General features: G+C 36.4%; 4 protein-coding genes and 1 long non-coding RNA gene across 12 annotated transcripts; 2 read left to right on the forward strand and 3 right to left on the reverse strand.

Annotated features, from left to right (window-relative positions):
• The first annotated feature begins 1 nt into the window (after window position 1).
• Window positions 2-3,425, forward strand: SPHK1 (sphingosine kinase 1). Of its 3 annotated transcripts, none has more exons than NM_118274.8 (10): window positions 2-728; window positions 819-941; window positions 1,019-1,119; window positions 1,417-1,489; window positions 1,678-1,764; window positions 1,859-1,936; window positions 2,068-2,138; window positions 2,322-2,585; window positions 2,688-2,810; window positions 2,939-3,425. In NM_118274.8, the coding sequence occupies exons 1-10, from the start codon at window positions 383-385 to the stop codon at window positions 3,128-3,130; spliced, it is 1,458 nt and encodes a 485-aa protein (NP_193885.6). In that variant the 5' UTR covers window positions 2-382; the 3' UTR covers window positions 3,131-3,425. The 3 variants fall into 3 exon arrangements, with proteins under 3 accessions (NP_193885.6, NP_001320022.1, NP_001031689.2); NM_001341496.1 differs by having other exon boundaries at window positions 2,725-2,810; NM_001036612.2 differs by having other exon boundaries at window positions 327-728; window positions 1,414-1,489; window positions 2,939-3,380.
• A 317-nt stretch (window positions 3,426-3,742) lies between these two features.
• On the forward strand, window positions 3,743-9,453 carry VAL3 (VP1/ABI3-like 3; the record flags this gene model as incomplete). Of its 3 annotated transcripts, NM_001341497.1 has the most annotated exons (10): window positions 3,743-4,023; window positions 5,200-5,281; window positions 5,389-5,487; window positions 5,699-6,327; window positions 6,582-6,672; window positions 6,889-7,063; window positions 7,286-7,365; window positions 7,822-8,082; window positions 8,472-8,509; window positions 8,714-9,260. In NM_001341497.1, exons 1-10 carry the CDS (start codon window positions 3,878-3,880, stop codon window positions 9,258-9,260), a joined length of 2,148 nt encoding a protein of 715 aa, NP_001320023.1. In that variant the 5' UTR covers window positions 3,743-3,877. The 3 variants fall into 3 exon arrangements, with proteins under 3 accessions (NP_001320023.1, NP_001329314.1, NP_193886.3); NM_001341498.1 differs by lacking the exon at window positions 8,472-8,509 and having other exon boundaries at window positions 3,784-4,023; window positions 8,714-9,453; NM_118275.4 differs by lacking the exons at window positions 8,472-8,509; window positions 8,714-9,260 and having other exon boundaries at window positions 3,803-4,023; window positions 7,822-8,237.
• AT4G07020 lies at window positions 4,190-4,498 on the reverse strand. The gene has a single exon (NR_142078.1). It is a non-coding gene; the product is annotated as an other RNA (long non-coding RNA).
• Window positions 9,440-11,343, reverse strand: VPS28-1 (vacuolar protein sorting-associated protein-like protein). Of its 3 annotated transcripts, NM_118276.4 has the most exons (3): window positions 11,217-11,343; window positions 10,889-11,101; window positions 9,440-10,553 (listed from the first exon to the last, which is right to left on the reverse strand). In NM_118276.4, the coding sequence occupies exon 3, from the start codon at window positions 10,438-10,440 to the stop codon at window positions 9,811-9,813; it is 630 nt and encodes a 209-aa protein (NP_193887.1). In that variant the 5' UTR covers window positions 10,441-10,553; window positions 10,889-11,101; window positions 11,217-11,343; the 3' UTR covers window positions 9,440-9,810. The 3 variants fall into 3 exon arrangements, with proteins under 3 accessions (NP_193887.1, NP_974585.1, NP_001320024.1); NM_202856.3 differs by having other exon boundaries at window positions 9,440-11,101; NM_001341499.1 differs by lacking the exon at window positions 11,217-11,343 and having other exon boundaries at window positions 9,535-10,553; window positions 10,889-11,124.
• A 191-nt stretch (window positions 11,344-11,534) lies between these two features.
• Window positions 11,535-13,811, reverse strand: AT4G21570 (organic solute transporter ostalpha protein (DUF300)). Of its 2 annotated transcripts, NM_118277.5 has the most exons (5): window positions 13,510-13,811; window positions 12,777-13,049; window positions 12,571-12,693; window positions 12,194-12,484; window positions 11,535-12,103 (listed from the first exon to the last, which is right to left on the reverse strand). In NM_118277.5, exons 2-5 carry the CDS (start codon window positions 13,041-13,043, stop codon window positions 11,900-11,902), a joined length of 885 nt encoding a protein of 294 aa, NP_193888.1. In that variant the 5' UTR covers window positions 13,044-13,049; window positions 13,510-13,811; the 3' UTR covers window positions 11,535-11,899. The 2 variants fall into 2 exon arrangements, with proteins under 2 accessions (NP_193888.1, NP_001329391.1); NM_001341500.1 differs by having other exon boundaries at window positions 11,609-12,484; window positions 13,510-13,795.
• Window positions 13,812-15,861: the final 2,050 nt, after the last annotated feature.

A 15,861-nucleotide genomic window follows, 5' to 3' on the forward strand; every position in this document is an offset into this window, starting at 1 on the left:
TTAAGAAATTAAACATCTTCCAATGGTGAGTCTGTTTTTTGTGCTTACCAGATTAATGGTTGTGAACTGTCTCAGCATATTATTCCAATTTTAGAGCTCCGAAGCAGAGAGACTACAGAAAAGTCTAGTTCACTTTCTTAAATTAGTTAATACGGTGTCGTATTGGGACACTCTTCTTTAATTTTCTCTCTGGCCTAAGAGAAATCGACACGTCATAGCTAAGAGGAGGGGTATTGCCACGTCATCTCATCCACTCGCCAGGCTAGGCGCGTGAATTGCATTTCCCTCCTGATCGGAAAAGTCTTACCAAAGATTAGCTTTCAGGTCAATTTTTAAATCTTAGCTCTCACCAACGACGAAACTCGTCTCCCTCCATCTTGCTATGGATCGTCAGCCGGAGAGGGAGAATGATGAACTACCATCTCCGGCGATAATTTCCGACCGAGTTCTGGTAAATGGTGTTGTCACGCCGTTAACGTTGACCGCCGAGGGAGAGCTACGATCGACGGAATCTGGACGGCGGAAATCGACGTTGGCAAAAGAAATCCTGAGTTTCGTCGTGGAAGGTAACAAGGTTAGAGTAAAGACCTTGGTTGAGAAAGGAGGAGGAATTTGCTGTAGAGGAAGTGCTGGAGATTATGCGAGGAACGATTTCGTTTTCGAGCCTCTCTCTGATGAATCTAGAAAGCTTTGGTCCGATAAGTTCCATCAACACCTCGTCTCTCTCGGTTAGTTGAATTATCGAAAATTGGGTATCACCAGAGCTAAAATTTCGAAATGCCTTTCTCAAATCTCGATGCTGATTGGTGATTCTTTAGGTCGGCCAAAGAAATTGCTTGTGTTTGTGAATCCGTTTGGCGGGAAGAAAACAGCGAGAAAGATATTTCAAGAGGAAGTAAAGCCATTGTTTGAAGATGCAAATATTCAACTTGAGATTCAAGGTTTCTAATTTCTATTATCTTCTTCCAATTCTACTGAGGGAAATTAACAATCGGATTACTTTTGATATTTGCTTCAGAAACCAAGTATCAGTTGCATGCAAAGGAAATTGTTAGGTCCATGGATGTATCAAAATACGATGGTATTGTTTGTGTTAGCGGTGACGGTATCCTTGTTGAGGTAAGTAAGAAATTTTCTTTATGTTGTGGAAGTATCATTTTCTCTATGTATATTTTATTGGATATCTTAATTTGGAAGTGATGATGCGTGTCTTTCGTGCTGTTCTCACATGATACTTACTAAAGCAATTTAGAATTGATATCTTAGACAAAGTAAGAGGAATTGCTTTTGGGAGTATCTGTAGAGGAAGCAATCTCTTGTTTAATTATATGTTTACTGTTTTGCTTATGTTTGACTCTGGGATTAGAAAATTATTGTATTGGTAGTGATTCTTAAAATTGGTTCCTAATTTAGTAGGTTGTAAATGGACTGCTTGAAAGAGAAGACTGGAAGACTGCCATAAAATTGCCGATCGGAATGGTCCCTGCAGGTTCGTTCTGCCTCATACTTCTCTTGTCTTGTGTGTCCATGTGAAAGTTTAGATGTAAAGGTTATCCTTAAGTAAGATTGAAACAGTTTTCTGTTTATCATACCAAATTGATATCTTGTGTATGAGAAACTTTAGGTAAACATTTTTACTTTGCGGTTCTTTGTGTGCACTAACATTCCTAATGGCAGGAAGTGGTAATGGCATGATTAAATCATTGTTGGAACCGGTAGGGCTTCCTTGTAGTGCAACAAGTGCTACTATTTCGATAATCCGAGGTCCTGCTCCATGCCATACGATATTCAATCTTTCAAAAACATTTCGACTTTCCTAATGAATCAACTCACTGTCACACTATTTCTGTATTGGCAGGTCGTACACGTTCTCTAGATGTAGCAACTATCTCACAAGGGACTACCAAATTCTTCAGTGTCTTGATGCTTGCTTGGGGTATGCAAGGACTTCTACTTCTTTGTAGTGTAGTACTCTAGAATGTAGAACTTGATTTGCAAATGCAAGTAGTGGCTGAGCTTACTGAATTATTCTGTTGGTTGTACTGAGAGAAATTCATTTTATTTCAGGTTTAGTGGCTGATATAGACATCGAGTCAGAGAAATTCAGATGGATGGGTAGTGCTCGCTTTGATATCTATGTATGTTTAGTTGAACATTTGAAAATTTTCTGCAATGCATGTTTTAATATGCGTTACTCAACTAAGTTACTGGTGGAGGTTGAACAAAAAAAAAAAAAAAAAGAGATTGTGTGTTTCTAACTGGATGCTGTTTTCATTCAACTAAAGACCTTGCGTTCACTCTTCTACGACTTGCATTTGCAGGGTCTTCAGAGGATAATATGCTTAAGACAATACCATGGACGAATTCTATTTGTGCCAGCTCCTGGGTTCGAAAGCTATGGGCAACGAGCCAGTTGCAGTATAGATAAAGAGCCATCTGGTAGTGATAAGACACTCGTATACCAAGGACCTGATAGTAAACTTGAAAATCTGGATTGGAGAGAAATGAAAGGCCCATTTGTTTCAGTATGGCTTCATAATGTTCCCTGGGGTGCTGAGAACACTTTGGCTGCTCCTGACGCTAAGGTCAGTTAAACATTTTGAAACCACGAAAACACGATTTTTTTGGAATCCTTTTGCGTTTACTTGCTATAAAATCTTGAAAGCTTCATATGGTCTGATTAACAGTTTTCTGATGGCTTCCTGGATTTGATTGTCATGAAAGACTGTCCTAAACTAGCCTTGCTATCACTTATGACAAAGTTGAGTGATGGAACCCATGTCCAATCACCATATGCATCATATCTGAAGGTTTGCCATGCGAACCCAATTTTATAGTTGTAATATTTCATTTGATGACTTTGATGTCTCTTTTCGAAATGAATCGGAATTTTATGATTGACTAAAAAGCTTACACGTTGGTTTTTACTGTTGAAAAGGTGAAGGCATTCGTACTGGAGCCAGGTGCACGCATAGACGAACCAGACAAGGAAGGAATCATAGATTCAGATGGAGAAGTTTTGGCAAGAGGAAGAAAATCGTACAAATGTGATCAAAAGGCTTTGATGTCTTACGACAAGCTTCAAATAAGTGTTGATCAAGGTTTAGCCACTCTCTTCTCTCCTGAATAATTCTGACTGATACATGAGATGTGATGAGATGAGATGAAGTTGTCCCTTGTGGCTATAATTTGATTGATGGACATTACAATACAAAAAATGAGAAGATGATTCGAGTTATATAGTAAATCCCTAAAGATTACCATTGAGTGTATTGTTTATTGTTGTATTGCTGTTGTATTGCAGTTTTGAGTTTTTTGTTAGAAAGTTGTGTGAACTAAGATATTGAGAAGACCATAAATACTAAATGTGAGATTTTTTTGAACTCTTGGTGTAAAGTGTAAACATATTTATGTTGGGGGATGGTAGTCCTAAAGCTTAAAGCTTTGTGGCAAATATAAAATGAAGATTAATATTGTCAACTAGCATTAGTGTGACAAAAAGTTGGGAGAGATTCTATGAGGCAAGCAACTAAAAAATTGATGCGACATATCATATAACTAAAATGATAAAATATTGTCCCTGGAATTTAATTTGGACCTACCATACTAATGATGACTTGGCGTTATACATTGAATATTTTAATTAAAAAAGGAATAAATATCATAGAAAAAGCGGAAATAAATAAGTAAAGTAAATGTTGTGAGAGAGCTTTCTTTTTCAGAGAGTATTTTGTTTAGCTGATGAGGCAAAAACAAATAGAAGAAATTAATTACCCGAAACAACAACACTTCACTATTTCTCCTTTCTCAGCTGCTTTCACCATTTTCTCTTTTTCTCCTCCATCAATCTTTCTCACGGTTTTCTAGGGTTTTATATATGCTTTCCTCTTCATCCATGTCATCGTCTTCGTTATCTGCTAGATTTTGCTTCAACCACGAATGTTTTGAGTTCAAACTCGACCATTGCCGTCCTGGTTGGCGTCTCCGTTCTGGCGATTTCGTCGACCTCTGTGATCGTTGCGCGTAAGCAACCTTTTCCGTACTTCTTTTCTTCGCTTATTTTTACTCTCCCTGTTCCATTTTTTTGAGTTGATCATTTTTTTTTTTTTCAAGTGTGCTTGTCTTTGATTTTGGAAAACTTACTTGGTTGTTTTTTTCCTACTTCTTTCTTTGTGTAATTTGGGTCTGTCTTAGTAAGATGTGGCAGCCTGTGGTAATTTCTGAGTTTTTTTGTTGTTTGCTTTGTTTTGGAGTATAGAGTCCCCATGTGTTGACTACAAGCCGAGAAATTAGGAGCCACTCTTTTCGGATGTTTTGGAATTGTTTAACAGTGTTGAATTTAAGTGACTGGAATATAGAGTTTTAAGCATTTTGATGGGCGTGTGAGGACTAATTCGTTTCACCTGAATTCTTTATGTGGCATCGATGTTGTGTAACAAGTTTAGAGTCTAGAGGTCCAAAGTCCAAGTGACACGAAAGAGATAGAAGAAGTGATACTAGGAGACAAAATAATTAAAGCAATAGGAAGCTACTTTGCATTCTGATCCATTAGATTCGAGAATTTGTTCACTAGTGGCCGGTTTTCTGAATTTTTATATTCTGCTTCATCAAAGTTAGAAATTAGACACATGATTAGTTTCTTAGGCTTACTATGATATTTTGTGAAATAATAAATTGGGTATGGTAATGGTTTCTATGTAAACAATAAGGTCACCTTCATGGGATTGCAAAGCCTTTTGAGTATCAGGAATTAACTAGGAATGAGATACTTTTGCTCTTACTACTTCTTGATTGTAAACATGCATACATGTGTTCTGTCTTTGATGGGTTTATTTTTGGAAAACATGTATCAGTTTGATGATATAATCTTCAATAATTTTCGTTCCTGTATGTAGATCTTTTCTTAAAAATGCTTTGATTCTTTAACTATGGATGCGTGGAGACTATATAGTGTATAGTTTCCTTAGGCTTCTGTTTTTGTTCTGAAACATAAACTTCATCAGAGCTGAAAAAGTATAGTTAAAGCTTACAAGTTCTAGTTGCATTAGGCATTAACCAACACAAATAGTCTGGTTTTTCTTTGTTTGATTTCAGTACTCTGCAGACACGATTCTTTTACCTGCTCTTTGCATCAATTTCATTAACTTGTTAGTGTATTATCGATTTTGCAAATATCTAATGATTGTATTCTGGTTCCAGCTCTGCGTATGAACAAGGAAAGTTTTGTGACGTATTTCACCAAAGGGCTTCTGGATGGAGGTGTTGTGAGTCATGTGGAAAGGTAACTATATGATTTACTAGTTAAAATTTTCTATGTCTCCTTGGCATCCCAAAATCATACATGGGGTTTCCAGATGTGAAGTCTCTCACTAATAGCATTTCGTGCAGCGAATTCATTGTGGATGTATTGCGTCTGCTTCTGCTTATACGTTAATGGATGCTGGAGGAATTGAGTGTTTGGCTTGCGCAAGAAAAAAGTTTGCTTTGGTGAGGGACGATTTCACTTTTTTATTTCCTGTCACCAAATTCCATCCATATTTTTTCTCGGAGGCATGATGTTACCTGATTCAATGTCTCTCAGTAATTATATATCTTAAGCTAGCAAGCAAACTTCAACTGTACAAAGATCTTTTCAAGTTTAAGATCGATGTTGAGCTGTAGTCTGTGTGCTATAACAGTCTGTATTCATGTGTTTCAGGGACCCAATTTTTCGCCATCACCGTCCTTTCTTTTCCAGTCTCCAATTTCTGAGAAATTCAAGGACTTGTCGATCAACTGGAGTTCTTCAACTAGATCAAATCAGATAAGCTACCAGCCTCCTAGTTGTTTAGATCCTTCAGTTCTGCAGTTTGATTTTCGTAATCGTGGAGGTAATAATGAATTTAGTCAACCTGCTTCTAAAGAAAGGGTCACTGCATGTACCATGGAGAAAAAAAGGGGAATGAATGACATGATAGGGAAATTAATGAGTGAAAACTCGAAACATTATAGAGTATCTCCTTTTCCAAATGTCAATGTATATCACCCACTGATCTCACTAAAGGAGGGTCCATGTGGGACACAGCTTGCGTTTCCTGTGCCAATTACAACACCAATTGAGAAAACTGGTCACTCTAGACTAGATGGAAGTAATTTATGGCACACACGTAATTCTTCTCCGCTAAGTCGCTTACACAATGACTTGAATGGTGGAGCAGACTCGCCATTCGAAAGCAAAAGTCGTAATGTGATGGCTCATCTTGAGACGCCAGGAAAATATCAGGTGGTTCCACGATTTTGGCCCAAGGTTTCATATAAAAACCAAGTTCTGCAGAATCAATCAAAAGAGTATCCTTCTTCTCTTATAGATACTACATTGGAATATAACTTTGTATGTTTACCAGAAGCATATGAATCATGCTTTTTTTCATACTTCTGTGTCCTTTTACTCTTGCTTTTAGTTTGTCGTTCTAGCTTTTGATATGAATAAGTCTATACTAGGTTGTAGAATAGGGTGGATGTAAGGCTATCAGATAAATGGTTTTAGGGATAGGTTTTACTTTGGATACTTCTAAGTTACCAGAACCTTAACGATGTGTAAGATCTGAATCCGTTGTCACTCCTCTCTTTGAGAAGATCCTGAGTGCAACTGATACTGGAAAGCGGCTGGTCCTGCCAAAGAAATATGCAGAGGTAAATAACTGTTTGCTTATGCAAGTACATATTCTCGTTTTCTTATTTAAATGGTTAATCATGTGAATAGAATTTGGGATGTGGCTCTCTGTTGCTTATAGCAAATACTTCACTGCTTTTGTATGTTGAATCTAGTAGTCATAATATCTGAAAACTTTACAGCGTCTCAAATTATATATAAGATGCCAAATGAACAAGGCATCTGCTATGTAACAGGCTTTCTTGCCCCAACTTTCCCACACCAAAGGTGTGCCTCTCACAGTACAGGACCCAATGGGTAAAGAGTGGAGATTTCAGTTTCGCTTTTGGCCCAGCAGCAAAGGCAGAATATATGTTCTAGAGGGAGTAACTCCATTCATACAGACCTTGCAGTTGCAGGCTGGTGATACAGGTATATCGTTTGTGATATAGTAATTTGGTTTACAGGAATATATGTTTTATGTAGTAGCATTTGCTGTTCACAATTCCATATGTTTAATGCGGAAGCAACTTTTTTTCTCACTCAATTACTATTTTTAAATGATATCTTTTATGAAGCATATTACACTTCTTCTGAGTTAATAAAATTTTTCTAGAGCTTATGCCTGGGAGCTGATTTCCATTTACTTTTTAGTCATATTCAGTCGATTAGATCCAGAAAGGAAGTTAATTTTGGGATTCAGAAAGGCTTCGATTACTCAATCGTCTGATCAGGTGACTTTCCAAATTAACTAGATAGCTTTTAATTGTAAATACTTATGGTTCACTATAGTTACAATCTTAACTTAGTAGTAAACTAGCGGCTAGTTTTAAAAGCTTTCCTGAATGTCAGCTGCACTCTAGAGTATAGTCAAAGCACAACCAGGAATAACACGCTGAAGTATAATGAGTGAATACGCATTGTCTACTTCTCTATTCTTTGTTCAATTTGTGTTAAGTGATTAAATAGGTCGGACAAGATTCACAAGTATGCAGTTCGAATATGGTTTTTTTTATCATCATCTCTTCTGTCTCCCATTTTGGTTAGTTCTCAAAGTGCTGAGTAGTCATGTTTATTCGGGCATGGAAATGAGTTACAAAGTATGCGAAGTAACTAAAATCAAACTACACCTTTTCTTGACAAGTTAGCTTGACAAATATATTATATCTCTTCTCCATTTCCATTAGCAGGCTGATCCGGCTGATATGCATTCACCGTTTGAAGTTAAGAAGTCTGCTTATATAACTAAAGAAACCCCAGGAGTAGAATGTTCCTCTGGTAAGAAGAAAAGCAGCATGATGATTACAAGAAGTAAACGTCAAAAAGTTGAAAAGGGAGACGACAACTTGCTGAAGCTAACATGGGAAGAAGCTCAAGGATTTCTCCTGCCTCCTCCCAACCTCACTCCATCTAGAGTTGTGATAGAGGATTACGAGTTTGAGGAGTATGAGGTACATCCATATGTTTTTGCTCTAATTTGCATAAGTGGTCTATGCCGATTAAGAATCTTATTCTCTTTTCGTTTCTTTAGGATTTGGCTGTAGTTTCTCAAGTTTCTTCTGGAATACAAGATTATTTCATGATATTAAAAATAACCTGTTGTTCATATACACATTGGGTGCTAGAAGTTGTTTGTCTCTAGCTTTTAAAATATTGTGTGGTTAATCGGCTTAGAGTGCTCTTACCTAAAACAGTTGATACCATTGATGTGCCGTGTTATTTTGTTATCAACCATCGTTTTTTTTTTTTTTTTTTTTGTGTTTTTCAAATCCTGTTTTACTTGTTTTGGAACATATCAATTCACTGAGTTATTTCTTTAATGCTTCTCGTGTCAAAATAGGAGGCTCCAATCATCGGGAAGCCTACTGATGTTGCAGGGTAAACCACACATCTTTGCTTTTATTGGCTTTTCTCTTTGCTTTTAGGTGTTTGAAATGGTGAATCTTATCGTAGATAATGGCGGTAGAATCAAATTAGGGTACTGGTACTATTCATTGTCCGAGAGTGTGTTGCCAAGTGTTGAAAAGCTCATTGATTTTCTTCTGCTTCTTGTTTTTTTCTTTTGGATCGTGTTGTCTCTAGTTTCAGATCAACGTGCACTGAAGTTGAAGGACTGTTGATATCACCAACAACCACAAAGCACCCACGACATAGAGATGGCTGTACTTGCATCATTTGCATACAATCCCCAAGTGGGATAGGTCCTAAACACGACCGATGCTGTTCTTGTGCAGTCTGCGACACTAACAAACGCCGTAGGCGTTCCCTGTTGCTACGGAGGGAAAAGAAGCAGATGGAGAAAGAAGACAATGCGCGCAAGTTGCTCGAGCAACTGAATTCTGATAATGGACTTCACCAATCTGCTAACAACAGTGAGAATCATGAGCGTCATGCTTCGCCTTTGAAAGTTCAATTAGATTTGAACTTCAAACCAGAAAAGGACGAAGAATCTCTCCCTGGTTCTAACAAAACTACCAAGAGCGAGACTCTGCCTCATGATGACACAGTAAAGTCTAGCTTCACGTCACCAAGCTCATCAAGTGCTCATAGCCAAAATAACAAGGAAGATGAAGGAAAACTCAAGACAACCACAGAAATTGCAGACACCACCACCACAAGCTCCATGTAGATTTTGCAGACTCTTATAGCTGCAAGGTGAATAGATTATGATGGGAAACACCAGAAAGTTTTTGGTCAATCACCTTTTTAACCCCACAGGCTTTTGCGCATTTTGTAGATAAATGGGCAAGTTCTTATCCTTACTGATGAATTGCTCATTCCTTTTCTTACTCGCAGCTAATGAAAATGGGCAATTTTAATCTCTCTTAACGTTTTATAGTTGATATAGAGTCTTTACATTTGTTTTGAAAAGACTAAAGGAGAGGAATGTTCCATAACCACATATAAAGCCACCCATGTAACGATATAAAGCCAATAATCAGCACAAAAGAGTTAGATTCATACATTACACTTCATGAAAAAAACAATTTCTGGATTGGCATCATCTTTTACACAACAAAAGGAAAAGCTTGTTTTGTCTACGAACATTCATCCCCAAAATATATGTAGCAAATTGTCATGAAACAAAAATCTTTGTTCCTAAAGCCATCATTATAACTACATAAAGCCAAACTAAACAAAATAAACCGAACACACATCAGTCTCTAGTGGCACATCGGTTAATTACCAGCATTAGGCAAAGCAGCCATGAACGAGTTATAGGATGACTCAAGATCAAAGTGAAGTTGCCGAGCCTGCTGCTCAGTGAGTTCATCTGAAGCTCCCATCTTTGACAGCCTCAAAAGCCATTCCTTCATCTTAATCTTCCCCTCGAAATCTGGTGGCAATATACTTAGTTTGTTAAGAGAAGCCGAGAGATCAGACAACAACGGATACACCTGATCAACAGCAACCATGTTGAGTTTCAAAGAATCCATGGAAGTGATGAAGTTCTGAACACACTCAGCAACAACAGAAGCAGAGCTTGATGTAGAAGCCGAAGCAGCAGCTCTATGCTCCACAGTAGCTGGAACACCAGAAGTCACAAGGCGATAAACTGCAGCTGAGCAATCCATCTTGTACGTCTCTGCAAATCTCTCAATGTTTGGGACCATATCTTTGAGAGATGCAGATAATGTCTTGAAGTGAACAATGAGTTTCTGGCACTCGGTTTCGTATTCAGATGGAGAGATTAGATCACGAATATAAGCCTTCTCGAGCTTCTCAGTAGCTTTGATGATAGCATAAAGCTCTGCGAAATTCTCATACATTTCTCTCTCACGCTTATCATTCCATAACTTGACCTCCATCTTTCAGAAACTGAGAGCTAAATAACTTGATGAGCTTTCACTATTATAGGGAACTTTGGAGAAGAGAATGGGACACGCGCAAAGACGAAAACAAAAAGCAAAAAGCTTCCTAGCTGATATCAAAATCAATAGTACCAAGTTAATAAATCACACTAAGGAGATTAACATCTAACCAAAACAAGAGAAATGCAGGTGATCATAGAAGATAGAAAAGAGGAATCATTAAACCAAAAAGCTTAGGAGGTTATCTCAAGAACCAGAAGACATTGATGAACAAAAACCGAGAGAGAGGATGATATGAAATCATGATCATAATCACTAAAGCTAGAAATGGAGAAAACCCAATGAATCTTTACCCTAAATCATTGAAACCCAACAATCAAAATACCAAATTTCTACGTTCTACTGAAGCAAAAACCATAATTTATGAAGTGAGAGAGAAACTCACAAGGAAGCAAGTTGGGAGATTTCGATGGTAGAGCTACTTCTCCGGATTATAGAGGACAAAGATATGGAGATTGGAGAGAGAGAGAGAGAAGAGAGATTGGGAGATTGCGTGTGCTCACACGACACCTCTTTATGATGATGAATTGATGATGAAAGCTTTTCACGCGGTATGAACAAAACAACACGGAGGCAAGGCAACGAACTCTGTCTCTGTCTGGATCAACAACAAATCAATCACCATCGATTCTCGCGCAAATTAAATTAAATATAAATTTGATCGATTTCGAAAAACGAGAACTCGATTAACCCTAAATCGGAAATAATCTGACCTGTGGGCTGTGGAGTTGACAATCGGGTTATCAGAGAGAATCGTTCGAGCAGAGAGCCAAACCAATTCAATCCAGAGACTTTTTGTGTTTAGTCCTTTCGCACGCCTTTTCCCGTATATTACGTGCGACTTTTTTACCCTCCTTCAATTAATACATTACTCCAATTTTTATCTTCACAAATAAATTATTTTAATATTTTCATACATAAATGAGCTTTTGATTGGTTACAAATTCAGAACGATAGAATCATGAAAAATAATTTGATGATTTTTTTTAAGATTTCAACAACATTACTTTCGAATTTTACTACTCAATGAGAACGAGTGTTTTATTTTGTCACAGAAGTAAGAAGAATTTGAGTATTTGAACTGATTTTACAACAATTGAACAAAGACTAGAGTAACAATGGTGAAAAAGTTTCATTTCATGCATACGGGAAAGATATTAATATGAGTAGTGTTCTTTACTTCTTTTGATGAAAAGTGTAGTGGCTTTAACATTATTGTTCATATCATCTAAATTTTCAACTTTATTGTTTCTTTTTTCCCCAATCATGGAAACCAAAAGTTGTAAAGCAAAACCTTTAGATCTTTCTCCTCAACATAACAACATACAAGATCACCAAAGATTGGCTATAAAAATGGCTGGTTTAAAACCAGTCCATGTCCACTCTAACGCCCAAATCATTCGGTCTTTTTATCGAGTTTCTTCTTGGTCTCGCCGCTATAAGGACCAGCATGATAAGCGTGTTTCTGAACCGCAGCGAAGATAACCATCTCAAGACATACCAACACATTCTGAATTGCTTCTTGGATTTGTTCTACCTCCAACCAGAAATGGTGAGATTTTATGAATCCCATTGCCACCAGTATGTCTAGTGCTATTCCCTGCAGTTTCAGAATCAAAAGAATCTTATGAGTATATCCAAACATGAGAAATCTTGTTTTGAGGGGTTTACTGATTAATGCAAACATTACCTGCCAAAAGACAAAGAAGACAATTCCTTTGATGCAGAGGAACTTTGCGAGTGGATTATGAGGAGCAAGCTCCTTAGCAAACACATGGTAGAATATCACAAGAGAATACAAGGCCAGAGAAACCGAGAAATTGACAATGATAGTGAATGTCCAGCTCAACCATGAAGGATAAAACCCGATGAGCTGTAAAGCTATCATCAAAGTGGAGCACACGGGTCGAATGACCACAAATTGCCATGTCCAGTATTTCAAAAGTTTAAGAGTGTGACGATCCAAACGGACTACATGAGGCTGTCAAAACAATAGACACAAAGCTTTTAAGGGTAAAGAAGCAAATAGATATTAGATGAAATCATGCAATGAAGATAGAGACGAACCTGAAAAAGAGTCATTGGGAAAGAATGGTGAATCTCTCTTCCTTTGATTCCATCAGGCAAAATGTTTTTGCTCATAGATATGTTTAGATAACTATACATCAATGCCAAGAATTTGGCAATGACCTGCAAAATATCGAAAAAAATTGGTAAGTGTCGTCTCTACAATATGTTGTATACTAACACAAGCGATAAAACAATATACTCACAAGAGCTTCGTAGCATTCTTTGATGGATTCAAGAAAGAGGAAGAAGGTTTCACTTCCTTTGACTTCTAACAAACCAATAAAGGAAACAACGGCGTAGATAGGAGCCATAAGCACAATGATGAGTATAGCCTTTTGTTCCTTAGGGTTCTTCCAGTGGAAGAGATGCTGCGATACAAGCTGTATCGTGAAATGAAGTGTGAGCAAGACGGAAAACGCCGAGCAATAAAAAGTGATCTGTGGAGGCTTCAGTTTCGTTAGGTCCATCATTGTGTCCTGCATCAAAATTAATACACATAACTCTTTAGCATCAAGAAGCCATCAGACTTTGCACAAGAATTCTAATCAATCAAACATCTAAATCTTCACAAATGTTTCAGCATTATATTCAGCCAAATAGCTCCACATCAAAATTCACTCTTTAGCTTAACATTAATTTAAACTGTACAATGAAAAGCAAACATCTCATGAGATCTAGAAAGCTAAATGGTTGGAGCAATTAGATATCTCCGTATCAAAACAGAGTATATAACCGAATTAAAAACTCAAACTTTATAGATGACTGGGAAAACGGGTGATGAACTCGATAAACCCAATCAGACCCATTAATTTGAAAGGTCGAATTCTGATTTTGTCTATGTTCCCAAGACTGATTCAAAGCTAGATAAGCAAAATCTCTGTAAATCTGAACAAAGCAAAATTAGCTAACCAGAGAGAGAGAAAGAGAGGAACTAACCAGATAAGAGCTAGGGAAGAAGCGAAGATGAGACTCGGAGAGTGTGAAGAAAGTGAATCAGATCTCTTAGTAGTTAGATCATGAAGAATTGAGGGAGCATGAGACCGCCATTAATGGAGTCACAAACGTGGTCGTATTATAAAAATGGCGACGCGTTTACCACGTGAGAGAGACGCTACGATTGCATAAAAAGAAGTCGGCATTGGTATACATGTGTCTCTCTGATTCGTCCACACGGTTTTGTCGCATTTGTTGGAGAAAAGATAAGTCTTTTAAACAGAGGTCGGTATGGTATGTATTTGGTTTCAAGGATTCATGAAATTGATATATGATTGTGATGTAAGTTATTGATTTTTTCTTCATTCATTACACGTCATGGGCTGAGAGAAGAAATCAAAAGAGAGGATTTGTATCTTTGAGCCCAAAAAAAAAAGGCACCATCTTGGACCATTGGTTTGGTTGGACCAAATAATATAATGATGTGGTGAAAAGTTTTTTAGCGGTTATGAAAATCAAAATAAAAAAAAAAGGCGGTAAGAAAAATGGCAATGCAGTAGAAATGGTGGTTCAAAAATGGTTTTAGAAGTGAGATCATCTTTATGCTCATTTATCTTGGGTTTGTTCGGGCTCTAACACCATGTACAATTTTAATCATTTGAAAATAAGTGGAAAGATCTATACATTTCATATACTTTATATACTTATGTTGAATTAGCTCCACATCTTATTGGTAATGGTTTGACAGTTTGAATTATAGCAGAAATAAAAATAAATATATAGATTTAAGAAATATAATTGCTCCAAATGAATGACATATAGTTGAATGATTGGAAAAATAGGTGCAAATGGTTGCCTAAAATTAAGAAGTTGAAAGAGTTGAATGAGCATTTATCTATTTTTTTTACCATTTAAGATGAATAAGTTGGAAAAATGATTCAACCCTTTCAACTTAAAAAGTTGGAAAAATAAACTAATTATAAAGAAATTTTTTCAACTTGTATATCTTCTATTTCACAGAGAAATGAGTTGAATAATATTCAACTTTTATTTTTCAACTCAAAATTTCCAATTATTTCATCTCTATGCAACCATTTTCAGCAAAACCAAGTTGAACATTATTCAACTCATTCATCTACAAAAGAGTAGATGAAATGGTTGAACAAGTTTCTTTTATAATTTGTTCATTTTTCTTTTTTTTTTGTTGAATGAGTTGAATCAATTTTCCAACCTATTCATTTCAAATCGTAAAAATAAAATAAATAGTTATTCAACATTTTCAACCTTTTATTTTAAAACAACCAATTCATCTAAATAATTTTATTACTTTATAACAATCGCTTGTTGAGGAGATGACTTAATCACTTTTCATTTTCTCTTCGTGAATTCGTTTTACTAAGTTTCCGTTACTTTCAAATGTACTCAAAACAAAAAAAACAATCGCTTGTTACTATAATAAAAGATCGATGAAACAAGATTCTAATGTTAAGCATTTTGAAATGTTACGAAACCGTACAAACAATTTATGTGATTAACGTCAAATGCATAAAAACGCAAACACAAAAAATAGCAGTTAAATCTTATAAAGATATTTCATAAAATATTACACACTCATGAAAGGTCTTAAAAGCTTAATTAGTTCTCATTATCAAAGAAAAAAATAAAAGCTTAATTAGTTCTTACCGAAAAAAACAAAGCTTAATGTTGATGAGTGAACGAGTCTTTCCACGTCGTCCACACTGTCCTCGTCGTCCTCGTTGTCTACGTCGTCTTCGTGGTCCAGGTCGTCGTAATTGGAAGTGGCGAGAGAAAATCCGATTTGGCGGTGCCCAAAATCAAATATCGTATGATATCTCTGAGTAAAGGCATTCCAAGAATATTGTAAACAAATTAATATATAAATTTAATTGATAAGTAATTTACGAAACAAAACGTACTTAATGTGACGAAATGGAGAGATAGTCCTCCGAAGTGAAATAAAAAGCACATCGGGCAAATAATTTGCTACCGCTGCTGCCACTTTGGCATTTGTAAATATCATCCTTTCCATATGACTAGAAAATAGAAAACGAAAAGAGAAAGTATTAAGTTAACATAAAACAACAAATAATAATAAAATGTTGTAAATAAAACTTACACGTCTACCACAAATTTGAGAGTAATCTCTCGGGTAATGAGATAGAAAAATAAATATAAATGATAAATTGCATTAGTAAATAGTATTTGATACAAAATAAAATTTAAACATTAAATCCTTTACTAACCGGGGGACCGTATATATACGGACAGCTCATATGAATTAAAGTTTTATGGGTGAGTGATCCTAAAAAGAAAAAGAAGATGTAAAGTTTATGT

This window comes from Arabidopsis thaliana, chromosome 4, assembly GCF_000001735.4.
Source record: "Arabidopsis thaliana chromosome 4, partial sequence".
Classification (NCBI taxonomy): Eukaryota; Viridiplantae; Streptophyta; class Magnoliopsida; order Brassicales; family Brassicaceae; genus Arabidopsis; species Arabidopsis thaliana.